Source organism: Arachis hypogaea, chromosome 7 (genome assembly GCF_003086295.3).
Source record: "Arachis hypogaea cultivar Tifrunner chromosome 7, arahy.Tifrunner.gnm2.J5K5, whole genome shotgun sequence".
Lineage (NCBI taxonomy): Eukaryota > Viridiplantae > Streptophyta > Magnoliopsida > Fabales > Fabaceae > Arachis > Arachis hypogaea.
In genome coordinates this window covers 14935211-14962451 of record NC_092042.1, presented here as the reverse complement: position 1 = coordinate 14962451, position 27241 = coordinate 14935211, and the positions used below count along the sequence as shown (strand labels likewise).

Below are 27241 nucleotides of genomic sequence, written 5' to 3'. Positions count from 1 at the left end.
TTGGTGGTAAAAGATTGAATATCTTAACCATTAAATTAATAGTTTTCAAATTAATTAAATAAACATGCTTTTATAATTACTAGAAATTGATTGCCACTTTGTGACTGCATATTTTATAAAGTATTTAACCGAGTTAAAACATGATATTAAGTTGGGAAAAAAGTTTTAAAATTAAGTCAAAAATAAAAATATGAGTTGAAAAATGAACTTACTATTCGACGTTTTGTATTATACATGCGTATGTATTAAAAGGTATTAAGGGTCTGTTTGAAAAATTTTTGAATAATTTTTTTGAATTTTTTATTTATAAAAAATAATAATATTAATATTTAGTGTAATTTTTAAAATTAAATTACAATTTTTTTAAAAATTATTTAAAAATTTATAAAAAAGTTAAAAAATAATTTATCTCAAGAATTATTTTTGATTTAATTCAAAAAAATCAATAGAAAAGACAAATTTCTTATAATATACAAGATTCGATTTGATTATTAATAGAGTGAATAAATTTACTATTTTTAAAAATTTTTCTTCTGATTTAAAATTGTGGAGTAATGTGTATTCTCCTATTTTCATGCAATAGATGAAATAAATCAAAAAATAAATTTTTATTCAAAAATAAAATTTTATTAAAACTATTCAGTTCATTCTTCGAAATTATATTCCATTTTAAATCTGATGAAATAAAATGAATTAAAATAGTATTTTATAAATATATAATTATCTTAAATATATTAACTATTTTTTTACTTAAATAATCATTTTTAAAATTAAAAATTTAAATATAAAATAATTTATTTAAAAATTATTTTTAATATAATTATTTATTATTTAAATTATTTTAAAAAAATAATTAAACTGTTTATTTAAATTGGGTCTAAATACGCACATAATTCATTTTAGAGCTTCTTTTTTTTCTTCATTTATATTGAAGATTTGATGGTTATTGAGAAGATTTTGAGAAAGTGATGAGGCATTAATGAACAATATAGACATGGAAACTTTAATTGGAGGCAATAGCGTATCAGACAAGGGCAGGTGTAAGGAGAACGTGGAAGGTTGCTGTAGGAGTTGAAATTTGAACATGGGAGGGCCATATATGTTGGGCCAAAACGATCCAACTACCTTGTATATGTATATGTAACCTTGGATTCATTGTTTGGTATGATTGAAGAGACAAAACAAAACACATGTATCATGTACATGCATAAGCTTCTACTTCAGTCCATGCCTGTCGGTTCATTATTCTTATTCAAAAGTTTTAACTTAGGTTTTGAGTTAGCAATTGTTTTTTTTATTATGTTTTCTTTGTTTATTTTAATTTCACAAAAGTCATTTTCTCCTCTTGATAATTGTTCAATAATATCTATTTGGGTTAATCTTCTAGATGTGAATGAAAATTGAAAACTTTTAATCAATCACAATCTTTTTGTTAGACAAAAATGGTATTTATAAAAAATTTGAATGATTAAATCAGTCTAGATTTAAAATGTATAAAAATTATAGTTAAATCGCATACCTTAGATATGTATTAACCATTTTATTTATAATATGAATAATATTACACGTCTAAATTCTTTTGAGACAAGTCTAACAAAATTAAATAATAAAAGTTAGAATAATGCTAGTCACACCTAATTTTTGATATATTAGATCAATTTGGTTAAATTTAGTTAATAAAAAGATTTGAATGTATAATATTATTCTTATAATATTTAAAAAGACTATAATAATAATTTTAAATAAATTTACATTAGCTTCATACTTAAGACTTACTTGAGTAGATTTATAAATTATGAGTAAAGTATCATTTTTGTCTCAACGTTTGCGGTAAGTCTCAAAGTTGTCCCTAACGTTTCAATCGTCCTATTTAAGTCCCTAACGTTTTAAAATTGACACAATATTGTCTTGCCGTTAGGGATCCGTTAACAGAATTGACGGCGGGACAAAATTGAGACGATTTCGAAACGTTGGGGACAAAAATGATAGATAAAAATAAATTTTAATTTTATCCTTCAATAATATTAATTTTTACTGTACATAATATTCAATTATTTTTTAAATTACAGTTAATCACATTACTTTCATTCTAAATAAATTAATTTTTTTATAATTTTATTCTTAAAGTAATGTAATTTTTTTATAAATAAATAAATTTTACATTTTCATTCTAAATAATATAATTTTACTTTCATTACTTAATCACATTACTTATAACTTTTTTAACAATTTTACACTTTCATTCTAAATAAATTAATTTTTTATAATTTTACATTTAAATTAATGTAAATTTTTTTATAAATAAATAACTTTTACAATTCATTCTAAATAATGTAATTTAACTTTCATTACTTAATCACATTACTTATATTTTTTTATAATTTTACACTTTCATTATAAATAAATAAATTTTTTACAATTTTACGCTTAAAGTAATATAATTTTTTTATCAATAAATAAATTTTATACTTTTATTCTAAATAAATAATGTAATTTTACTTTCATTACTTAATCACATTATATATATATATATATATATATATATATATATATATATATATATATTAATTTTACACTTTATTCCATTCTAATCACATTATATTATTTATTTAGAATGAAAGTGTAAAATTTATTTATTTATAAAAAAATTACATTGCTTTAAGTATAAAATTAAAAAAATAAATTTATTTAGAATGAAAGTAATGTGATTAAGTGTAAATGTGATTAAAATAATTGAATACTATGTACAGTAAAAAATTGATATTATTGAAGAATAAAATTAAAATTTATTTCTATCTATCGTTTTTGTCCCCAACGTTTTCGTCCTTTTTAAGTCCCTAATGTTTCAAAATCGTCTCAATTTTGTCCCGCCGTCAATTTTATTAACGGATCCCTAACGGCAGGACAACATTGAGTCTATTTTAAAATGTTAGGGACTTAAATAGGACGATTGAAACGTTAGGGACAACTTTGAGACTTACCCCAAACGTTGGGGACAAAAACGATACTTTACTCATAAATTATTTATCACAATATCATATCTTAAAATTTGGGTCTTCATATATCTACAATATTATATTTATTACAAAAAAATGTTAAGTACTGTCGAATTTACTAGCAGATTGATGAAAATAATATGTCAGTAAATTAATAACCATTGAATTTTGCATTGGATCGTATTCGACGATATAAATCTTGCCAGTAAATATTTACTGACGAATTTATTTTTTCAATGACAACTTGCGGCAGAATATGATGTTTAAGGTACGACAATCTGATGCCAGTTACTGTCAGAATTTTTCCAATAATAAATATGGCGACAAATGTTGAAACTTCGCGCCGCTTTACCATCAGAAAATTTGATAATAAATTCGACGGAAAAGTCAATTTTTTTATTTTCTTTTTCAATCTATAATGGACCTTGATAGTTAATAATCGATATTCAACTCCAAAAAAAAGAATAACTCCCAATAAGTAAAGAATAAAGTAGTAATTTATCTGACAAAAAATGATTTATATATGACGTGAAATATCAGATATACAGAATAAAAGCACGAAAGGAATAAAGAAATGCATAAGATAGAACCAAGGCTAGCATGCGTTGTAATTATATGATGTGACTAAAATAAAGTTTAAACATACAACAAGTTAGTTAAACTATATTTAGGTTAGCCTATATTTAGGTGAAAATCGTGCATACACACACTATGGTGCGTACGCACACATCCTGTTTTTTAGCAAAGTGAGTTTTGCGTAAACATGATTTTAAACCTCTATTTCGACTCTCTAAAACTCTAGAATTGAGTTGTAATGATAGTAAAGGAGATTGAACTAGGAAGGTGAGGTAACTTGAAAGTGAAAAAAGTTTGGGGTATGATGAATTATGATTGAGAAAGTGCAGAAGTGCTATATAATTGCAGAATTTTGGCTATATGGTTGAATGAATGATTATGAATGAATATGATAATTGAAGTCTGATTGAGATTGTTGATGATGAGTATGTTTGAGTTTTTTCTCTGTTATAAAGTATGTCGAGCACTATATACTATGAATATGATGGGTACTATATCCTGAGAGCATGGCAGCGCTATATCCCAAGAATTTGGGAGTACTTTACCCTGAGAAGTTTGTCGAGCACTATATCTCATGAGTGTGATGGATACTATATCCTGAGAGCGTAGCGGGCGCTATATCTCAAGAGTGTGAGAATACTTTATCCCGGAAAATACGGCGGACACTATATCCCATGAGTGTGGTGGATACTATATCCCAAGAGTGTAATAGACACTATATCCAAAGAGTGTGGAGCATGTCAGAGAGACGATATCCGAGTTAGCTACTGGGTGTGTCGGATTCCGGCAAAGTAACCGACACATGAGATCACGGCCAGTAGAATAGACATACATCATATGCATATGTGTGCTTTATTTGATTGTGCATTAAATGGGCTTGCATATGTGATTATTATGCTTACTTGCTAAATTTACTACTCGCTATAATTGTATTCTACTTGTATTTGTCTTTATCTATTTGTTTGTTTGTGTAGCTCCACCAGAGTTGGAGGATTGGAGGAAGGCAAAAGGATTATGGGTTTTAGTTAGGGTTTGGTTAAGTTTAAGAACCTTATAGGACCACTCCATTTATGGTTTCTATTTTAAATCCTTAAGTTTTATAATCTGAGTGTCAGAGTTCTAGGATTGCCTCTGGCTTTCCCTGGTTCTCATTCCATACAGATATTTGTGTTTTTTTTTCAGATGCAAGTCGAGAGGCACCTCGCTAGGCGTCTGGAGTTTTGTGCAGCGAAGTGAGACTTTTGGGATATTATATTTTGTTCTATTTAGATATATCCATATATATAGAAATCTCCTTATAAACTTGTTTTACTTTTGCACCTCATAGAGGTTTATGGAGAACTAGGGTTTCTTTTGTATACTTTGGATTATGGATTTTTATTATGTATGTATTTAAATATTTTTCGGCCAGCCTTAGTTTCGCAGGTTGAGTTCAGAGTTTGAATATTTTGTAACATTGACTCTATACTCATATATATATATATATATATATATATATATATATATATATATATATATATATATATATATATATATGTACCTAAACTTTCTTCGTATGCAAGTAAACGTTATTCCTGAGCGTTGCTTTTTTAATTTTATGATTTTGCTTCTACTATTCCTTCAAGGCTCCTCAAATATTATATTCTTTCCATTATTATGTATATATATACATTTTATTTTAGGGGTCATAATACCACACCACATCTATTTTACGACTTAAGCGTAAAGTTCTGTGTGGTAGGGTGTTATAATTACAAATGTCTATAGGAATTTGTTCTATCCATACAGTGTTAGATATAGAGAGAAAAATGGTCCTCTCTTCAATGGATCCAAGCTTTGGAAAAAATTTAAGGAGAACACAACTTGGCTAATTGGAAATGGAGAAAAAACTTTATTTTAGAGAGACAACTAGGTTACGAGAGTAGGCCTGTTATTAAATATAGCTATTCAAAATCCTTCATAAGAGCAACTAAATTTGAAGGTGTCAGCCTTTATAAAGAGTGAAGCAGAATGGGATTTAGAGACTATGACAAATATTCTGGAAAAGAAAGTGATAGATAAAATAAGAGCCATTCCATTTTCTATTAGAGAAGCAGGGATGGACGCTATCAAATGGAGCCATATCACAGATGGAGAGTTTACTATTTCTATAGCATACAAAGTGCTGAATTAAAATAGAGAAGAGAAAAAGAATATAAGAAAAATAATATAGATATGGCCAGGACAAAAAAAATCAAAATCTTAGCTTGACAATTCACACATAACAGACTACTCTCTGCAAGTAGAGCTACCAATCTAATGAGAACTGACCTAAGAGATGTAAGAACCGTCAACATCACTCTAAAAATATATTACATGCCCTAAGAGATTGTCACAAATCAGCCCCTATATGGATACAAATCCTAAACCCTAGCTCTACCCTTCTTTTTTTTTTTTGGAATCCAATTTAAGGATTGGATCAACCTAAACCTAAAAAACAACTTGAAAAAAATCCAATAATATTAATTGGATAGAAGAATTTCTAACCACCTACTGGTGGGTATGGAAGTGGAGGTGCAAAGAGTTTTTCTCTCCTCTTTTTCTAGACCCAACAATATAGTGTTACTCATCAGGGACAATATTGTAAGCAGTATAGAAGCATTCAACAAAAAAAATCTCATACAGCACAAATAAACCAGAACTCAGATTTAAATCAAATGGAAACCTCCTCTTAAAGACTGGGTTAAACTGAACACAAATGGTACATAACAAAACACAAAGAAAAATACAAGGTGTGGAGGATTAATCAAAACATATCTTAGAAATTGGATAGGAGGTTCATGGTGAATTTGGGGCAATGTAGCATTGATGAAGCTGAACTATAGGGGATCCTTCATGGTCTTGATATGACATGGCAGATGGGGATGCGTCGTGTGATAGTTGAAACAGATTTAGAGATCTCCTTCAAGAGCATATCCAAGTCCAGACCTTGTCACAATGCTTTAATTAGAAATATAGAGAGAATAAAACTGAAGCCTTGACAAGTTGAATTCAAACACATATACAGAGAAGCTAACTCATGTGTAGATTGGTTAGCTAAATGAAGTTTTGACTGTGAGCAAGGATTCCAATTTGTTGATGAGCCGCTTGGAGAACTTGTTCCTAAACTGAATAATGACAGCAAAGGGGTTCAAATGCTCCGCTCTGTACTTGTTTAATTGAACATTGTTTTTGCATTTTTTTCTTTTGGGCTTATCCCTATTTTTTACCAAAAAAAATTACCATTTCTCTTTACATGAAAAATCTGTGTAAATCTTAGTCTATCTAAAAAATTTTTATAATTTGATAAAAAAGTCCAAAATAATGACCATGGGTAATTGAATATTTCAGTGTTTGGAGGACTTAAATGTTAATAGTACAGAGGATGAAGAATAGAGATAGGAAAATACACTATCATATGCACAGTTCAGTAAATCATCATAAAATTTTTTAAATTTACAAAAAATGATTCATATGCTAACAGAATTGGTGACTCATCAAACTAACTTATTCTAGAAGATAATATGAAATGCAACCGATAGAAAAGCAATAAAATATATGAATTGTCAGTTAGTTGTTTAGGTTTTGTTCTTTTGAGTGGGTTGATAATTTGTTTATGACTTATTTTGAGTTGATTTATGCTTGTGCTCTGATATCTCCCACAAATTAGAGGATGAAAGATGTCTAAAATTTTTAACTTGGTTAAATTGAGATGAAATGGGGGTGGAAATAGCAGCTTAGTCAAAATATCGGCCCACTTGTGCCTTTTAGAACACAATATGATAATCAACCTCCAAATATTTAGTACAATAATGAAAAACCGGATTGATTGCGATGTGAAGAGCGCTTTAGTTGTTACAATAAAGAACAGGTAGTCAACCAACTTAAGTTGGTCAAATGATCAACTCACTCGTCTGTTTAAGCAAGTGTCAGAGGTTCGAAACCCACCTCACTAAAATGGTAGTTTACTTTTTGTTTTTTCAACTAAGAGTCTCCTAAAAATAAAAAATAGCCAATGAGAGAGTGGCAACTATCCGAACATCTAGCCTAATTAGACTCACTAAATCCTTTCAGCTGAATTGTAGAATTTCTTTGTAATAAAAGACCTTTTTTCTGGAGTTCATTTTTAAGTATCGAAAACACGAGGGCAGTATTATAATAGTTTTGAGTTGGTGAAGCCATAAATTGACTTAGTTGCTGAGTAGCATAGGTAATATCTGGTCGAGTAGTAGTGAGGTAGAGTAGACACCCAACAAGACGCTAGTAAACAAAAGAGTCAGCGAGCAATGGACCATCATCTTGATATAAACGAGTAGCACTATCCATTGGCATTGATGCTGCTTTTATCCCCAAAAGACCATAATCGTCCAGCAAATTTAAACAATATTTATGTTGTGATAAAAAAATACCCTTGTAGCAACCTCAATTCTTATGAAATAGTTAAGGATGCCTAAATCCTTAATTTTAAAATTTATATCCAAAATTCTTTTAATGTTAGCAATTTCATACATAGAATTTTTTGCGATCATGATGTCATCCACATAAATCAATAAAATGCATATTTTATTATCCAAAATTTTGATGAAAAGGCTATAATCAAAGATATTCTGCTGATACTCACAAGAAAGCAAAAGGATAGATAACTTTTCATACCACATTATGCTAGATTGTCGTAGGCCATAAATGGATTTGTGCAACTTGCAATATTGATTGAGATGAATCGAATTCCGACCCGATGGCAGAGACATGTACACCTCTTCGATTAGATCTCTATGGAGAAAAATATTATTGACATCAAGCTGATGAATAGGCTAATGCTTAATGGAAGTCAAGGCCAACACTATTTTAATTGTTGCTAGCTTCACAACAGGAGAAAAAGTTTTAAGAAAACTCACTCTTTCGGTCTGTAAAAACTCTTTTGCTACTAATTTGGCTTTGTAGCATTCAATGGATCCATCCTGACATTGCTTGATCCGATAGACTCATTTGCAATCAATTGACTTCACATGAGAAGGGCATTTAACAAGAGACTACATTTGGTTCAATTTCAATGCCGCTAGTTCTGTCCTCATAGCATCACGCCAGTGTGGATCTGTGCCTGCTTCCTTGAATGACCTGGACTCAATATTAGAGTGCAATGATAAAATAAAGTTTTCGTGAAATGAAGAGAGAGAATAAATTGAGAGGACAGAAAAAAGTGGGTAGCTAATGAGTGGAAAATGTGGTAGATGGTGAGAATGTTGTGGAAGGTGGTGTTGAAGATGATGAAAGATCAGTGGATGTAGAGGATGGGGTTGAAGAGCGAGAGGAAGTTGGGATTGAAGAGAGAATCGGGTAAGAAGGTGGAGATGGATCCGGGTCAATTGGGAGGGAGGAAGGCCTGACGGGTAAATAATGTGGAGCGTGAAGAGTGTGGGCTTTGATTATTAAAATGATGGTGTTGAACGTTGGAATGGTTAAGCAAAAAATTTGTGAGTTTATATGGGTTATTGGGTTGATATAGGATGTGGTTATCTTTTGTGAAAGAAAAAATGTGTTCATAAAAAAGAATATTTCTGGATACCTTAATATTTCTATCATCTAATGAATAGACAATGAAATCTTTTATTTTAGCTTTGAATCCATGAAAAATAGCTTTAAAAGCTCTTGGATCAAATTTAAAACGTTGTGAAATTAAAGTAGAAACAAAACATAAACAACAAAAAACTTTGAGTTATTCATAATTTGGGGTTTTATTAAATAAAATTTCATAGGATATTTTAGAATTTAAAATTAAAAAAGTACTATATTTATTAAATAAACTGCATAATTAATGTCATATGACCAAAAATAAATAAAGAGATTCGATTGAAACATAAGAGCTCTAGCAACATTTAAGATATGTTGATATTTGTATTTAACTTGTTCATTTTGTTGTGGAGTCTCAATGCAACTAAACTGGTGAATTATATCTCTAAAAGAAAAGAAATGATGTAAGGTAAATTTTGGACAATTATTTGAACGTGCGCTTTTGACTTTTGAATTAAATTATGTTTTAATCAAAGCAAATTTTTTTTAACATGTTGTGAAACTTCACCTTTTGTTTTTAGCAAAATCACTCAAATAAAATAACTAAAATCATCCACAATGATTAAAAAAATACTTATGATTGTGAATTGAGTTTTGCTTGAACGCACTTTATATGTCTAAATGTAATAACTCAAAAATGATACTAACTCTATTAAAATTTTGAAAAAATGGCATTTTTCTTTGCTTTGAAATATGACATACGTCACAAGTTTGTATATGGTGTGAGAAAATAAAAAAAATTACCCATATAAAATATTAAGTCGTTCTCTAGAAACATGTCCTAAGTGAAAATATCACAAATTAAAAGATGTGATAGGTGAAGTTTATATGGAGTTTATTTTGTGAAATGTGGAAGATAAACCATTAAGTAGAACTTACTCAAGGATATATAACCCCTTTATTATTCTACTCAAATTAATAATCTTTAAGTTGTTGGATTCTTGTAATGTGCAAAATTGACGAAAAAATAAGTTTACAATGAAGATTGTGTGTAATTTTAGAAATAAAAATTAAATTCAAAATAAGATGTAATAGGTAAAGAACATCATGAATAATTAATAAAAAAAAAATTAACCACCCCTTTGTAATGAGCAATAACATGTGAATCATTAGGTATGTAAATAATGATGAATTTAATAGGATAATGTGATAAAAATCATGATAAATTGAAAGTAATGTGATCAATAGCTCCTAAGTCAATGACCTAAGCATAATTAAAATTGAAATTAGATGAAGCATTATTCAAAGCAGAAAAACAACATGAAGAATAAGGTAAGTGTGTACTCAAACTTGGACTAGGAAGAAGCCTAATTTAGAAAGAAGTGAAAAATTTAGAGATATCATTGCAAGCTAAGTTTTGAATCTCAGCCCATTTAAGAAGAGCTAAGAAGGAGCTATGCTGGGCTGGAGTGAAGCCCAATTGTGATTCTGTTGAAGCTTTTATTGGTGCCCTTTCTTCATTCGCTAGGACACGGGAGAATGGTGCAGAGATTGCATTGATGACAAAGCTACTGTCGCGACCAAGTTGACGAGGACGACTAAGAAATTCCGAATGTCCAGGTGGGTAGCCATGCTTTTCATAACATACCTCCACCATATGTCCTGTTCGGCCACAATAAATGCACATTTTGGAGGAGGAGGTGCTGCTGCGACTCGACCCAAAGGAAGGAGAGCCTCAGCCGCGTCCCATTGAGGCATGGCGAGTATCGACGGCGGCGGTAAGTGTCAGCTGCTGGTTGAGCAATCCCGAGGCCAATTGCAGTTGTTGTTCATGCTGAATGACAATGGCAAAGACTCCGTTGACGCGAAGAAGATAATCGAGTAGAAGGATTTGAGAGCGAACCACCAAAAAACTCTCATAAAGGCCCTTAAAAAATCTGATGATAAAATATTGGAATATGTGTGTTTTGGCTGGACAAGTGCAAACATGTAGAAGTCTTGAGTTCTCTAATTCTTTCTAAAGAGACTTCAAAGATTGTAAAACTCAGTGACTGAAAGAGTTTTAAGCATAGACTTCTTCTTGAAATTCTGCCATTCTGAGGAGTGAGAAGCATTCTCGGAGGTCTGACCAGATGGCAGAGGCAGAAGATAAGTAGATGATATTCTGGGTGATTGCGGGAGACAAGGAGTGAAAGAGTCATAAAAGAACAAGGTTGTTGCATTTTTTCAAAATTTAAAATAAGGAGACATTTGGAGATAGAGAGAAGAATAGAATCGATAAAAAAAACCAATTTTATTGTTAGATATGACAGCTATGAAAAAAGAAAGACTCCAAGAATGATAGTTATTCCCAAGTTAGAATTGGAGTCACAAGAATAGAGATAGAGTTCTTACTAGGATGTATATAGTATGGACTAGTGGTGTCTGTAGCAATATTGATAAAAGTTTCGTCCATGGCAAAGAAAGAAAAAGAAAAAGAAAATTGCTTGTTTGGATTTGAAGTTTTGACCATAAAAAATGGTAGGTATCAGCAGAACTCTTTGTTGAGCTCTGATACTATAATAAAACAGAACTCTTTATTGAACTCTTTGTTGTACTCTGATAGTTATCTCCTTCAACCACAACATTAAAAAAACACCCCTCCATTGCTAATTTCAATCTCAGTAAATAAGAGAGTGCCTCTGCCTCTCTGACCGAATGAATGCACGCCATGGATCTTTCAGGTTGCAGCAGCTCCAGCTCTGCGGTCTCCTCCATTTGCTCTGGCGGCATCAAAATTGTGCAGAGGTGAGATACTGATTCCTCTCTGTTGTAGATTTTTTCTTGTGGACAGGACATTATGTAGCGTTTGTTTTGAGGTACTAGAACAGAGACTGGGAGACTGAGACACAGTATCATGTTTGTTGGCTCAGAGACTGGTACTAAAATTTTTGTCTCTGTCTCTAAAATTTTAGTATTTCAATACCTCCAAAAAATAGGGACACAAGGGACTGAAATTTTTAGAGATAGAGACTGAAATTTTAATAACATTTTATACCTAAAATACCCTCATTTCAATTAATTAATTCCAATTTTATCCTTTTTGCAAATTAAATTAGAGTTTTATTCTTGTTTTAATTTCTGTCTTTCACTTTGCACCAAACAAAATACTGAAATTTATTTCAGTCTCTATCTCTTAATCTCTATCTTTCAGTCTCAGTCTTTTTGTCTCTCTCTACCAAACACTAACCTTAGAGATAAGCCTCCAGGTAAAATTCAGTACTCTTGGCAGAGCTGGGATTTTCCATAATCCTTAATTACTCATCACATCAGGTTCTGTAAGACAACCTTTGTGAAAGAAAAATACACATTTAATACCCTTTTTTTGGTGAAATTCAGACTGGATTTGGATTTGGGCTTGGACTGTGCTCATCCATGGAAGGCCCAAATCTGGGATGGGGAACAACAGCGTGGAGGCACTACCACAGTACCACTACGTGCGCCATCTGGTTCACCTTCAGAATCAGAACAACTCGTCCTTCGGCTTGTTTTGCCGCCGACGTCACTGTGTGAGAATGAGAAGGCAAGTCCGGTGACTGAGGAGCAGTTGATCCGCCGCCACAAATCGTGTTGTACCGCTCGTCTCTGATCCTTCAACAAGGAACTGTGAGCGGCTTCTCCTCCGGCCAAAGAGTGACCCTCCTAACCGCCGAGAACCAACTATCGCTTTCTGCTGCCGCATAATCCTCCTTGCGCGGCTTTGCTTCTGCCACAGTCTTCTCCGTCACAGCTCCGCCAAAGATCACCGCGTGCAAGTTCAAACCTTTCGCCCTTGCTTCGATCTTCGAAGCTATTGGTTGCATCGCAATAGAATTTTGCTCGGCTCTTCCAAGTCATCTTCGTCTTTTGCTTCTGGTCTCTTGGTGAGAGTGATTCTGGAATTTCAATTGTTGTTATTGATGATTCCATATTTGCAACAACAAATTTTATCTCTGATTCTGGATTTGCTATGGAACTGTGATCTGGTTTTTCTATTCAAATGTTGATATATGATGTTTGCTTCTGAATGTTTGATCTGCAATAATTTTTTCTTTTTCATTGTAGAATTTTACCTGATACAATGTTCGGAAAATAGTTTTCAGATTTTCAAAAAAGGCTTCTCTATGAATGTGAATTTGCAATCCGTTAATAAAAAATTGTTAAATCCTGCATTCTTTCATGTTACAATTGTTTTGCTATGATTTCATACTCTAAATATATTCGTTTGAATGATACTATTGAAGACCTTTTTATACACTACGCACACCGCTTTGTCCATCAAGTATTGTTAGCTTTTACCTCCTTTGTTGTCTCTTGGTCGAATCTAATCTCATGTCATCAAAATTAGCCAGGAAGCATAATGTAGCAATAATCACAAATACTCTAGGCTATCTCTATCTTTCTCCGTTAATGCCCTTCCAAGCTTGTATTGTTCTTGTTGGCATTCCCTCCCAGGCTTCTCTTACTGTTTCTATCAGCAAGTTTTAGTGCAAACAGATTTGTATGTTTATTATTATTAGTATTCACAAATGGTTATTGAGCAGAAGAGGAAACCATCGATGTTCACCAATGACCAGAGACAACAAGAGCGAACTGGAAAATATGGAAGTCCTAGATTTCAATACCTTCAGGTGCTTCTCTCATCATCTTTTTCTTTTCAACTTCTGTTGCTTTTATTACTATAACAGCAACAACGACAGCAAAACAAAAACAAACAATAGTCATATACAACTATTTTAATTTTGTTGCATTGATTTTTTTTTATGGTTTAGTATTTTCGTTGACAGATGACGATTGTTTCAGGAACTGGTGTCTCAGTTTCAGAACACAGCCGATGAAGGTATACTTTTTTTTTTCATTTATTTTAGAAGTTTTATTTGGTAATTTAGTAATCTCTGAAACACTCTTTTCAACTGCATTTGTAAAGACACATTTGTCTTCTAGAGTTCTAGATTGCTGAAACTTTTTCATATTCTTTTTCCCCCTTAACAGAAGCAAAAGAGAGGATTTTGGCAAATTTGGCCAACTTCGCTTATGATCCTTACAATTATAACTTTTTGCGACAGGTATGGAGCCAAAGAATTTCATATTATGTACTTCGTAACTTTCTTTAATATCGATGCATGCATTGTTCAGTTTGTAACTTCTGTTTTACCCAATTTGACACGAGCAGCTTAATATTTTGGAACTCTTCCTGGACTGCATGACTGAACCCAGTGAAAAACTTGTAGAGTTTGGTGTTGGAGGCATCTGCAATTCTTGTGCTGGTAAAATGCTAGTTGTTTTGTTCTTGTTTTGTAAACTTTTATTTTAAAGAATTTTATTCATGATAACAGCATTTTGAATTTATTTATTTATTTTAGATCAGGCAAATGTTGCTGTTGTAAGTAAGTTTGGTGGCATACCTCTTATCATTCAATGTCTATCAAGCCCAGTCAGGAACACTGTAAGGATAAGAAACTTTCTTGAGTTTGTTTTGCTTGACCACCTCATGATTTTGTTTTGGCTCTTTAGTTCAACCTGTGAATGCTACAAGCCAAAGGGACATGTAAAGCGAGAATCTTAAAATTGTTTTTGACACAATAATCTTCCCCCTAGTTTATGTTATATATGAGCATGATTCATATTTGCTACTCTATCTTTGAAATTTAGGTTCTCTTAGTGTCTTCTGTGTATCAGAAGAAATAACTTTGAATGATTTTTCATAGGAGGTTTAGTAAAACATGTTAGATTCTCTATAATGTTATACCTTTATACCTGTTAAACTTCCTTACTAATAATTTGTCCTCAAAATTACCTAGTAACTGCTGAATAAATCATGTATCTTTATTGACCTTTACATTCTTAATTTTCTTCTTATTATGATTCGATGTATCACTGAGTAATTACTGTTTGATATTTAGGTAAATTATGCACTTGGAGCACTTTATTATGTGTGTAATGAATCTAACAAGGAAGAGATTTTAAAACCAGAAGTTATTGATGCCATCAAGAGGTATGCAGCAGCTGAAGAAGTTAGTGCAAGCTTCAGTAATCTAGCTAAAGCTTTCCTAGACAAACATCTATCTGAGAACTAGAATTTACTATTCAATATCAGTGAGACTATCCTGTATAAGGTTATTTTCTGGCTTATAACTTAATTACTCTACAATGTTCACTTTGGTTTAAGTTCAATTAGCATTTATTCAAATTATATAGTCTTGTGAACAACATTATTTAATTGATACTGAGAGTTGATATTTTGAAAGGAAAGGAAAAGAAAGGAATGGGTTGTTGAGTAAAAGAATCAATTTTATTCTTCAAGTGATTCCTTTCATCCGTTTCCATCTTAGACCTCAATTCACAAATATTATTTGGTTGTGGATGTATAAATAGGATGGAAATTTTTATAGGTGAACTCCGTGTGTAAGTTTATGTAACTAGACTTATCGATGAAAATTTTCCTACCCCATTTTTAATTACCCCGAGCCAACCAGACCTTCAGGAAAAAATTTCAGGGCCAACTCTCATGGTATGTTTTTGTAAATTGAGAATTATTCTCATTGGGTGTAACTTACTTTGGTTGTTTTTGTGAGTATAACTATTGTATATTTTTTATATTCTGATGGTTTAAAAGTTCAGGTAAAGTTGTTTAGTAGGCACCTTAATCTAACGTGCAGTGCTTATTGAGTTATTGTGCAGATGTTACCAACATACAAGTTTTCCCTTTGAAATTCACTTGGATACTTGTCCCTTTTTAAGATACAGGAGTTAATTGTATCAATAAATGTATTGTCATAATTTCCAAAGTAACTTCCATATAAATAAATAAGGCTGGAGTTGTGGAGAGATAATTGTTGTAATGTACTATTTGGCATTTCTGTTTGCTGGCATATTGGATTAACAAGGTTGAATCATATTTGTTGTAGGTCTAGAATTAAATAATAAAAACTGTTGATTTTGATGTCCAGAAGTTCACAATAAAATATATTTTCTTGCAGATAAACCTTTAGTACTTTTTTTCCCATTATTCTGTTATGAAAAGTTGTAGGAAAGGGATGTGTACTTAAATTAAATGTTCTCTTCTGTTTACACTTTACAGTCAAATGTATCACAATTTCTTATCTACATGTGTCAAATATTCTGAAATGTTGTCGAACATATATAACTAATTATCTCTCCAAAAATATTCGATTTATAATATCTATTATCATTTTATCTTTCAGCACATTAGAAAACTTTACATTGAGTTCATTACAAATTGTTTAGTAAAACATCTTTATTTACTAACTAATTCATTGTATTAATATTTCGCTGTTCGTTGTGCCTAAAGTTATGGACATGATAAAGTTAAAAATAGTTTAATAAATGATACACTAAAATATGAAATTACTATATTGAGCTTAATTTTTTTAAAAGCAATAGACATTATGAACTGAGAGGAGAATATATGTTTTTTAAATTATAAATGTGTTTTTGTCACGAAATTTCATTTCAGGCCAGACAATAGAAAAAACAATATTATAACAGAAAAATACGGTGAAATTGAAAATACATTTCGTAAAAGAAATTTAAAAAATTAAGAATTTAAAATTTAAAAGAAACTGAGTAAGAAGATGCAATTGAAATTGTTAACCATTATTGTAATAGACACTTATCCATATTAGTTTGATTTGATTTGATATACTTTTGAAATTTAATTGCTGAATATTACGAAAGAAGAGATTTCCATGAAGAGAGTCACGCCACTACTTCCCTGGGACAGTAGAGCAACTCCAACGCTAAAAAATGGAGTCTCTCAAACTTGCAGCAGCCAATAATTTCTTGTCATGTGGTAACTGGTAAGTTAATAAAAAAATTAAAAAACATATTAGATATATATATATATATATATATATATATATATATATTAAATAATTAAATCATAATTAATTTATTAATCATTATAATAATTTATTATATTAAATAATTATATATCTATTTAATTAATTATTTATATTAATTATTTAATAATTAGTTATATTAAATCATGTTGGAAATAAATAGTATGACTACAATCTAATCAATCATGTGTCAAATAATTTGTTATTGTTATTATATTAAAATGTTAATATAATAAGGTCCTTGATTAAATTTAGAGATTTATCATTGTGATAGTAATCATAATATTGAGAGATAAATCTTTTATAATTTAATCTAAATTGTTCTTGGTCATAGGATCATTAAAAGGACATTAATAATTCGAAAAGATCAATATATATAATGGTCTTCATTGGATGAAGATTAACAGATCTCATTTATTAAATTATATATATAGATGGTGCATATAGAGATATGACCATTGAACTGACTCATTTTGTGAATTTCTAATGGTTATAATTACCGTATATTTGTCAATAGGATATTCTCAAGATGAACATAGTAATAGAGTTTTCTTTGACCTGCGACTATCATAGTAATTAACAATGTATTTATTATACTTTGATTCCGGACACCTAATACCCTAGGGTTCTAGTTGAATGGATATTGGGTATGATTTAAATACTTGTAGAATTAATGATTAGTCAATAAGGAATCCGTCAACTCTCGGTAAAGAGTTTGAACTCTATGATTATAATGACTGAGATGAATAAAACCTTAGCCAATGTGATTGAATGAATAAAGAAATGAATTTCTTAGGTCATTCACAGTTCATTATAATAATAGTAATAAGTTAGAGTTTGACAATTAAACCATACTCTAAGAGTTAACCAAGAGCTAGAAAGATGGAAGGAATTACTTTGTTCTTCTAAGATTCTTAGTAAAAATTATATTACTTTATACTATCGGGTCGTTGAAGAGTGTTGCTAGACGCCAACCTTGATTAGTGAATTTAGTATGACTAATTTACTACTCACTTAGTATTGAATTTATGGGATCACACACTAACGAGTGTTCTAATCTTTACTGTAGAATTATTTAATTATTATTTTGATTTGATCAAATAAATAATTATATTAATTCAGATAGAATATTATTATATTTTTTGTTAGCATAAAAAATATAATAATAATATAATAATTGAGAATATTAAATTGAGAATAATTAGTATAATATGTTAGAAGGTTTTGAGGTAAAACTACTACTAGAACAATCATTACTTATTTTCTCAGTACAACTTTGAAATTAAATTATGAACCCGATCTGCAGCAACACTAATAACCAACGCACTGAAATGTTGAATTTTATTATTATTAATAATATAAATTTAATTAAAAAAATTATTTTTTCAGTTGATGTTAATTAATTTTTAAAATTTAAAATTTTAAATTTAAATAAAAAATTATAATTTTAAATTCTAAACCTTAAATTTTACCATTAAACTCCTAAAACTCTTCCAAAAAGTTAGATTTAACAAATAATTTTATAATAAAAAATTGACTAATATTAATAAATGAAATAAAATATCTCATTGATTGCTTACTCTTGCATTGTTTTATTTATTTCTCCTATATTTTACTTTTTATTACATTTTCCATAAACGATGTTATAGTCCTCCAAATGATACAAGAAAAAACTATACATCTTAACTTGTTGGAAAAAGATAGATTACAGAAATCTTCTTTACCTCTAACCTTTGATTTATCTCAGCCTTTTTTGACATTAAAGTCCAAAACTTGCAAAGAAGACTAAAACATAAGTCATCAAGTAACCAATTTTCTTACATACGAAAAAAGAGGAGTAGATATATACATTTTTATTGGACAAACACCATTACAAAGTGAAAACTAAGACTCGATGATATCTTTATTACTACTAGCTATAGTAATAAGTAACACACACAATAAAATAGAAGAAGGAGTTTATGCAACCCTTGATTAATTTTATTATTAACAGCACTAGGACGTAGGGGTGTGCATGGTTCAGTTTTTTCATAAACTCAACTGAAATTGTACTAAACTATTTTAAATAGTTTAGAAATTGAATTAAACTATTTTGTCAAATAAGAAACTAGTTTTAAACCAATTTACAATATAGTGCACCAATTTAAACCAATTTTAATTAAAAAAAACCAATTTAAATTGATTCATAAGCTAAAACTATTTTTAATATATAAAAAATAGTTTTTACATTTTCTCTCCCTCCTTCTCTCTCCTTCTCTCCCTCTCTCCTATCTCCTCCTCTCTCTCTCTCTCTCTCTCCCTCTTTCCTCTTCGCTTCTCTCTCTCCTTCCCCTATTCCTCTCTCTTCTCACCCTCTCTCTCTCTCCCCCTCTCTCCCTTTTTTCTCTCTCCCCTTCTCTCCCTTTTTTCTCTCTCCCCTTTATTTCTCTCTCTATCCTTCTCTCCTTCTCTCTCCACATGCTCTCTTTCTCCTTTCCCTCATCCTCTCTCTCTCCCCCTCCCCTCTCTCTCTCTCTCTCCCCCTTCTCTCTACCATTCTCTCTCTCTCTCTCTCTCTCTCTCTCTCTCTCTCTTTTCATGCTCTCTCTCCCTCTCTCCTTCTCTCCCTTTTTCCTCTCCATTTCTCTATCTCCTTTCCCTATTCCCTTCTCTCCCTCTCTCTCCCTCCTTTTTCTCTCTCCCTCTCTCACTCTCCTTTCCCTCTTTCTCACCCTCCCATCTCTATGTCTTCTTCTTCTCTCTCTCTCTCTCTCTCTCTCTCTCTCCCTTTTCTCTCTCTTTACTTCCTTTATTTCTCTTCTTCTCCTTTATTTCTCTCTATCCTTCTCTCCCTCTCTCTCCACATGCTCTCTCTCTCTCCCTTCTTTCTCTTTCTCTCTCTCCTCTCTCTCCTTTCCTCTTTCCATGCTCTCTCTCTCTTTCTTTCCCCTCTTCCTCTTTCTCTCTCTCCCATTCTCTCTCCTTCCCCTCTCCCCTTCCTCTCTCTCTCTCTCTCCTTATCTTTATCTGTCTTTCTCTCCTTCTCTCCCTCTCTCTCCCCCTCATCTCTCTCCTTTTCCTTTTTCTCATTCTCTCTTCTCCCTTTTCTTTTGTCCTCTCTCTCCTTATCTCGTCCTTTCTCTCTCTTCTTTCTCTCCTCATCTCTCCCATTCCCCTCTCTCTCCTCTTCTCCTAAAATCTTTGCTTCTACTCTAAACCCCTTTGTTCTCAGAATCTTTGTCACATACACCATCGCCACGCTCTATCACAAACACGACTATACTCTCCCTCCTCTCTCTCCTCCTCTCCTTCTCTCTCCTCTCTCGCTCTTCATCTCTCACCTCATCTATCCCCTTATCTCTTTTTTCTTCTTTCTTCTCTCCCTTTCTCTCGCTTTAGAGTGAAAAAGGAGAAAGAAAGGAGCACTACAAGAAAATAGAACATTTGTAACAAAAAATTTGTATCAAATTTAAAATTGTTACAAATTATAGCTTTTTTGTAACAATAATTAGTTATTGTTACAAAATAAGAATATTTTGTAACAATAAAAAAATTTGTTACAAAACATTTCAATATTTTGTAACAACTTGATTTGTTTTGTTACAAATTATGTTGGCTTTCGTATCGAATTGTTGTTTTGTTACAAAATGTTATAATGTTTTGTAACAAAAGATTATATTGTTGCAAAAATTCAAAATATTTTGTAACAAAATATCTATTTGTTTTAAAAGCTCTAAATATTTTGTAACAAAAAATTAATTTGTCACAAAATACAATATTTTTGTAACAAGTTATTTATTTGTCACAAAATTCAAAGATTTTTTGTAACTAATAAACAATTTTGTTTCAACGTACTAAATATAAGACTTTGTGTAAGATCTAGAAATTTTAGAAGATCTTATTAAGAGCTAATTTAGATGTATTTATCATTAAATATTTTAATCCCTGAAAATATTTTATTAAAGATAATTGAATCAAATTTTGATTAATTGAGTTTAAAATAATTTAAAATTTTATCTGATTTTATAATTATCGAATTATTTTTTATATTTAGATTATAAAATTTAACAAATGTAAAATAATAAGAATTTTATACGATTCGATTTAAATAATTGAGATTTCAAAATTTAATACTTATTTTTATAAATAAAAAAAATTAATTATATTATCTTATAATTTCAATTAGAGTATTTAATTTCAAATCAACTAATATTTTGATACAATAAATAATATTTTAAAATAATTTTAAAAATTTAATTAATTTTCAGATAAATTCAAAAACTCCAATTTACCCAAAATTCCTAATTTCACTTTTTGTCCCAAAATTAAACTATAATTTCCAAATTAAATCCAAACCTTTAATTTCACCAAATTAAACCCTAACCCCAGTCATCTAACCCTATCCCTCATTTTACTCACTCACCCACTGCCAGTCCCTCTCCCCCATATACACATAACACAGCCTCAGAAAACAAAAAGGAAAGAAAAAAAACGGGGATTAAGGGAGATGAGAGAAAGAAGGTTGAGATCGGAGAGGAGAGAGTGCTGCGAGCCAGGGACAATGCGAGGAAGGAGAGGAGCCGTCGCGCTCGGCCGCTACCAGCTCCGTCGCATCCTGCGCCGCGCCATTGCTGCCCAGACCGCGTCCGTTTCGTTCAGCCACCGCCGCTGCCGTCATGTGGGTGAGAGAGAGAAGCTGAGAAAGGCTCAGCCATGAGAACCAGAGGCGCGTGAGAGAGGGAAGACGCGATCGACAAAGGGAAGGGAAAAGGGTTTCACCACCGCGGTGTCCTGCCACCACTGCTGCCTCCGATCGGAGCCCTAGCCACCGGAGCCCCTACCGTCACCATTGCATGTGGGAGGAGGAGATGATGTTGCCGATTCTGATTCTGCTCAAGTCACTCATCGTCATTGGAATCATGAACCAGAGGCGGAAGGAGGCGTTCCTCCATCGTGAGCCAGCCACCAAGCTATGACCAAATTGGAGACATTGTTTTTATTACCTTCCGTTTTAGTAAGCTTATGAAGAAATTGCCCTGTATCACCTTGCTCTGCAATTGTTTCTGATTCATTTAGTTTTTCAGAGTCATTATTGTCATTGTTCGGCGTTACCGCCCTTGTCTAGAGCTATTGAATGTTTTTGCTGCGAGAATATTACTAGAATCGCTGCTGCTGCCACGAATTGGGGATAAAGGGGATTCCTGCGTCAAATCCTACTATTGCGACATTGAGGTAGGGGGTTCATTTGTAAATTGAAAGCTTTTAAATTAACAATGCCCAAAGATTTTATTGAGTAATGAAAATAACTTATAAATGTTATGTATGGCTAATTGATAAAAGTTAGAATTGTTGGTAATAGTGAATACGATTGATTGTGATAAGATTGATTTGTTGTTGTGTTTTGTTTGAGGATGATTTTTATTTTTTATGTGATTTGATGATGATAAGGGTATGCTTGGAAACTTGGTTGGTAGCTGATGAACTATTATGAACATGTGCTTGATTTCTTAAATGTTTGAGAATGCTGGAAAATTCTGTGTTTCGCTGGTTGTGATAAAGAATTGCCGGAGTTGTGTTTAATTACTGAGTTTTGGCTAATTGAGGTAGGAGATTTTATTTTGAAATTAACTTTAATGCCATGGAAGTCTAGGATTTAATTTATTAGAACTTCTGATTAGGGATATTGTTTTTGATTATCAAAATTTGTGAATATTAGGGCTGTTGATTATTGTTCTGTGTAGTTTTTTTTCTGATTTGTTACTTGTTTTTTTTTACTTGTTCTGATTAGTAATTTAGTATTATTGGAACTTCAAATTATTACTTGTTTTTGTTTTTAATTTGTTCTTAATTTAATTGATGCTAGATTGATGCCCAACAAAATTCATTCATAATAATAATTATTTACATGTTCATACCATCGATTGAGTTGTTACTCTTGAGAAACTTAGGGCTAAAGGAATTGAAGTTTTGGCCCTTGTTTGCCATGTCTCCAACGATCAACAGAGAAAGGATTTAATTCAAAAAACTGCATATTGTGTAATTATGCTGATTTATACATGTTGTACTAACTTGATTTCGTGGGATATTTTTTAATGCAGCTGCCAAGACTCAGAAAAAGGCAAGGGCTGGAAGCGATTTGAGTTTGACAAGGATGCGCCTCTTGAAGATGAGGAAATTGAAGGTTGGACTTGTTTGCCAATTTCATTATTCTAAATAAATTTGTGCAGATTTCTTCATTGAAAATATAATCTGTTTTAATACTATTGTTGTGTGCTTGTTAATACCACTAATACTTCCTAATTTTAATTGTTCATTGCTTAGTCATGGTGATTCTTTTAATTATTGAATGCCAATGATATTTTTTCTTATAAATGATAATGAGTAATGGTTTGGGGTTTGGCTTGAAGCCTGAAACTTAATTGAACTGATTGTATTTGCCCACCTATCTGCAGTGGCTGAAGATGATGCTTCTTTGGTCAAGAAAATTGGTCAGAGTTTCTAGTATTCTAAAATAGAGGTATATTCCTCTTCTTATATTTATGAATAGTCAGTTTTGTTCCTTGTTAACATACATGCATCATCTATGTATGGAAGACTAAACATAGATCGAATCCATTTTCTTATCAAGGCAAGAAGGGAGGAACAAATCCAAGCTGCTCATGACAAAGCCATGTTTGGTGCTTCAGCACTTCCACCTCCTACCAGTACTGACAGTGAGCCTGAAAGGGAGAATGAGAAAGAAGTTGATAAAAAAGCTGTTGTTACAAGCCTCTTAAGTGAAACGGTAAGTGGTTTCACTGCAGACTTATGTGGATAAGCATGATGAGTCATTTAAGTCATCCTTGTATTTGTGTGTGCATTTGTTGTTGAATAATTTCTCAGATTAAGTTGTTATTCCTGCTCTATACTTGCTATTGGTTGCTGCTGATTTTCCACCTCATTACTTGCTTATTGAATGATTGTTAAATTCAATGAAAAAGGAAATGCTGTTGAGTTATTGTTGTTTGTGTTGGAATAGATGATGATTGCTGAACTGAGATTGATTCTATTGATAAATTTGTTGCTGAAATCGTTTAGTTTGACTTGATTGATTTTCTGTTGAGTTAATGGATAAACTGCTATGCCCTTGCTGCTTGCAAGTGTAATGGTTATTGACTTCAATGAGTAGAATGCTGCCTAAATCCAGTACCTTTGTTCATTTTACTGTTTTGGATGCTGTATGATGGGCCATTGATTGCTGTTCTGCTGAGTGCTGCTCTGCTTCTTGCTGGTTGGATTAGTTTTAATTGTTTCCTCATGTTTTCTTGTTGGAATTGGCTTATTTACTTCCTTCCTATGAATTTATTATGATTTTTTGTGTTTTTAACTGTCAAAGAATTCATATGGAATTTGAATTAATTGATTGAGTTGGTATTTAATTGCTTTTGGTTTTCAACTATTGCTAAGCTCAATTGATTGATTATCCGGCTAAGTGCTTCACTGTTTTGGTTGTTGGAAGCTGGAAGCTTTGGGTTTTATTATTCACTATTTGGTTGTTGTCCTATTTGGTTGCTCAATTAAACTGCATTGTGTTGTTTGAAAGGGTGCAAGTTGTGAATTGGTTGTGTTTGTTGGAACCGTGGACGGTGAAAATATCCAAGTTTTAGGGGAGGTTATGCCGAAAATTTTCTAAACATTTTGGATAAAACTTAGTGGAAAATTATAATTAGTGTTATATCTTGTTTCTAACTTTTTTGTTTCGGTTTTTCTTATTTACAGGAGTGTTGAAATGGTGACCATATGCTACCTTGAGGGCTTAAGAATATTTTGATGCATAGAGACACTAATCTATGTTAGAACTTTTATGTTTTGGTTAAACTTTTATGTTAGAACTTTTATGTTTTGGTTGAACTAATCAATGTACTCACTAACTAATGTTATTTTGTTTCAAGACAATTTTAGCTAAAGGATCTTGTTTGACTTATGTATGTTTTTGCATATTATATACAAGTAAACTTGCTTATTAAAAGTGTTAATATATTAGTTAATTTAAAAAATAGTTTAGTAAATTATGCATGTAATTTGTAATAAAAAAAAAGTTGTTACAAAATAATTAATTTGCTTTCGAAATTAAAGAAAAAAAATGTTACAAAATCATGTTACATTTTGTAACAAAATTTTTTGATAGGAAAAAAATTGACTGTCACGAAAAATACCTTCAAGATAAAAAATTGTTACCACTTTTGTAACGGCTTCTGGTTTTTTGTATCAGGAAAAATTGTTACAAAATATGGTATTGAATTGTAACAGTTCCATTTTTCGTTACAAAAACTTTTTGTAACGGGACTTACTGCAATGGACCCTTTTTTTGTTACAAAAAACTTTTGTTTCAAAATTTTGACATTTTGTAACAATATTTTTTGTTACAAATACGTCTTTTTCTTGTAGTGGAGGAGAAGATAGAGGAAGAGAGAGATAAAAAGGAGAGAGGTGAAGAGAGAGAAGAGAGATAAAGGAAGTAGGAGAGATAAGGAGAGATGGAAAAGAGAAGAGGGAGAGAGAGAGGAGAAAGAGAGAGAGAGGAGAAGAAAAGGAGAGAGAGGAGCGGGGGAGAGAAAGAGAGAAAAGAAAAAAGGAGAGAGAGAGGAGGGATAGGAGAGAGAGAAGGGAAAAGAGAGAAAAAGGAGGGAGAGAGAGAGGATGAGGGGGAGAGAGTGGGAGAGGAGAGAGAGAGAAGGGTGGAGAGAGCGGGAGAGAGAGAGAGAGAAAAGAAAAGGAGAGAGAGAAGGGGAAGAGGAGATAGAGAGAAAAAAAGAGTGAGAGAGAGTGAGAAAGAGAAAGGAGACAGAGAGAGAGAAAGAGAAAGGGGAAGTAAGGGAGAGAGGCGGATATGGGAGAGAAAGAGTAGGGGGAGAGAGAAGGAAAGAAAGGGAAAGGAGAGAGAGAAAAGGAAATAGAAGAGAAAGAGAGGGGGAAAGGAGAGAGAAGGAAAGAGAGGAAAATGAGAGAGAGAAGAGGGGGAAAGAGAGAGAGAGACGAGGGGAGAAAGAGGAAAATGAGAGAGAGGAAAAGGAGAGAGGGTGAAGGGGGAGAGAAAGAGAAAAATGAGAGAGAGAGAGAGAGAGAGAGGATGGAAGGGAGGGAGAGAGAGAGAGAAAAAGGGTGGAGAGAGCGGGAGAGAGAGAGAAAGGGAAAGGAGAGAGAGAAGGGGGAGAGGAGATAAAGAGAAAAAAGAGTGAGAGAGAGAGAAAGAAAAAAGAGACACAGAGAGAGAGAGAGAGAGAGAGAGAGAGAGAGAGAGAGAAAGGATAAGTAAGGGGAGAGAGATGGAGATGGGAGAGAAAGAGTAGGGGAGATAGAAGGAGATAGAGGAAAAGAAGAGAGAGAGGGAAATGGGAGAGAAAGAGAGGGGAAAGGAGAGAGAAGGAAAGAGAGGAAAAGGAGAGAGAGACGAGGGGGAGAGAGAGAGAGGAGGGGAAGAAAGAGAAAAATGAGAGAAAGAGGAGGGAGAAAGAAAAGGAAGAGAGATAGAGAGAGAGAGAGAATGGGGAGAAAGAGGAAAAGGAGAGAGAGAGGAGGGGGGAGAAAGAAGAAAATGAGAGAGAGAGGAGGGGGAGAGAAAGAGAGAGAGAGAGGGGGAGGGAAAGAGAGAGAGAGAAGGGAAAGAGAGAGATGAGGAAAGAGACAAGGGAGAGAGGAAGGAGAGAAAGAGGAGAGAGAGGAAGAGAGAAAAAGGAAGGAGAGAGAGAGAGAGAGAGAAAGAGTATGAAAAAACTAATGCTGGAGTTGGAATAAAACCAGTTTTAATTTGGTTTAAAACTAAACTGAACTATAAAAACTGGTTTTTTTTAATAAACTGGTTTTCATAAAAACTATGGTTTCAGTTCAGTATTTTATTTAAAAAAAACTGGTTTATTTAAAACAGTTTTAGTTCAATTTCAATTCAGTTTCAGTGAAACCAGTTTTTTTGCACACCCCTACTAGGACATGAACGTGGAACTCCTCCTCCTCCTCCTCCTCCTCCTCCTCCTCCTCCTCCTCCTCCTCCTCCTCCTCCTCCTCCTCCTCCTCCTCCTCCTCCTCCTCCTCCTCCTCCTCCTCCTCCTCCTCCTCCTCCTCCTCCTCCACTAAATCTTCCCTTAAAACCTGGATGCGCTTTTGCATATAAATATAATAACACAAATTGGTGGATTAATAAGTTGGTGTATATTGGTTAAATTAAAGATAAGTAATATGTAGAGAAGAATATATATCATACCCACAAATGGTAAAAGCCTTCTAGCTACTAGTGGCTCCTTTCACTAC

General features: G+C 32.3%; 1 protein-coding gene and 2 long non-coding RNA genes across 4 annotated transcripts; 2 read left to right on the top strand and 1 right to left on the bottom strand.

Moving 5' to 3' along the window:
* Positions 1 to 6258: 6258 nt before the first annotated feature.
* Positions 6259 to 8967, bottom strand: LOC112702590 (uncharacterized). 2 transcript variants are annotated; one of them, XR_011863755.1, is made up of 3 exons: positions 8486 to 8967; positions 8244 to 8360; positions 6259 to 6718 (listed from the first exon to the last, which is right to left on the bottom strand). It is a non-coding gene; the product is annotated as an uncharacterized lncRNA (long non-coding RNA). The 2 variants fall into 2 exon arrangements; XR_003154198.3 differs by having other exon boundaries at positions 6259 to 6539; positions 8486 to 8960.
* Positions 8968 to 12333: 3366 nt separating this feature from the next.
* Positions 12334 to 15309, top strand: LOC112702589 (uncharacterized). Its single transcript, XM_025753694.3, has 7 exons — positions 12334 to 13000; positions 13661 to 13747; positions 13920 to 13956; positions 14109 to 14182; positions 14290 to 14383; positions 14480 to 14562; positions 15020 to 15309. Exons 2-7 carry the CDS (start codon positions 13676 to 13678, stop codon positions 15191 to 15193), a joined length of 534 nt encoding a protein of 177 aa, XP_025609479.1. The 5' UTR covers positions 12334 to 13000; positions 13661 to 13675; the 3' UTR covers positions 15194 to 15309.
* Positions 15310 to 21349: 6040 nt separating this feature from the next.
* On the top strand, positions 21350 to 24920 carry LOC112702588 (uncharacterized). The gene is made up of 5 exons (XR_003154197.3): positions 21350 to 22189; positions 23056 to 23138; positions 23410 to 23474; positions 23586 to 23741; positions 24716 to 24920. It is a non-coding gene; the product is annotated as an uncharacterized lncRNA (long non-coding RNA).
* The last annotated feature ends 2321 nt before the right edge of the window (positions 24921 to 27241 follow it).

Excerpts from the sequence above, each read along its gene's own strand:
- LOC112702589 (XM_025753694.3), top strand. The coding sequence starts at position 13,676 with ATGTTCACCAATGACCAGAGACAACAAGAGCGAACTGGAAAATATGGA. Across the intron at positions 13,748-13,919 it reads CTAGATTTCAATACCTTCAG|GAACTGGTGTCTCAGTTTCA; the intron begins GTGCTTCTCTCA and ends CGATTGTTTCAG. Across the intron at positions 13,957-14,108 it reads TCAGAACACAGCCGATGAAG|AAGCAAAAGAGAGGATTTTG; the intron begins GTATACTTTTTT and ends CCCCCTTAACAG.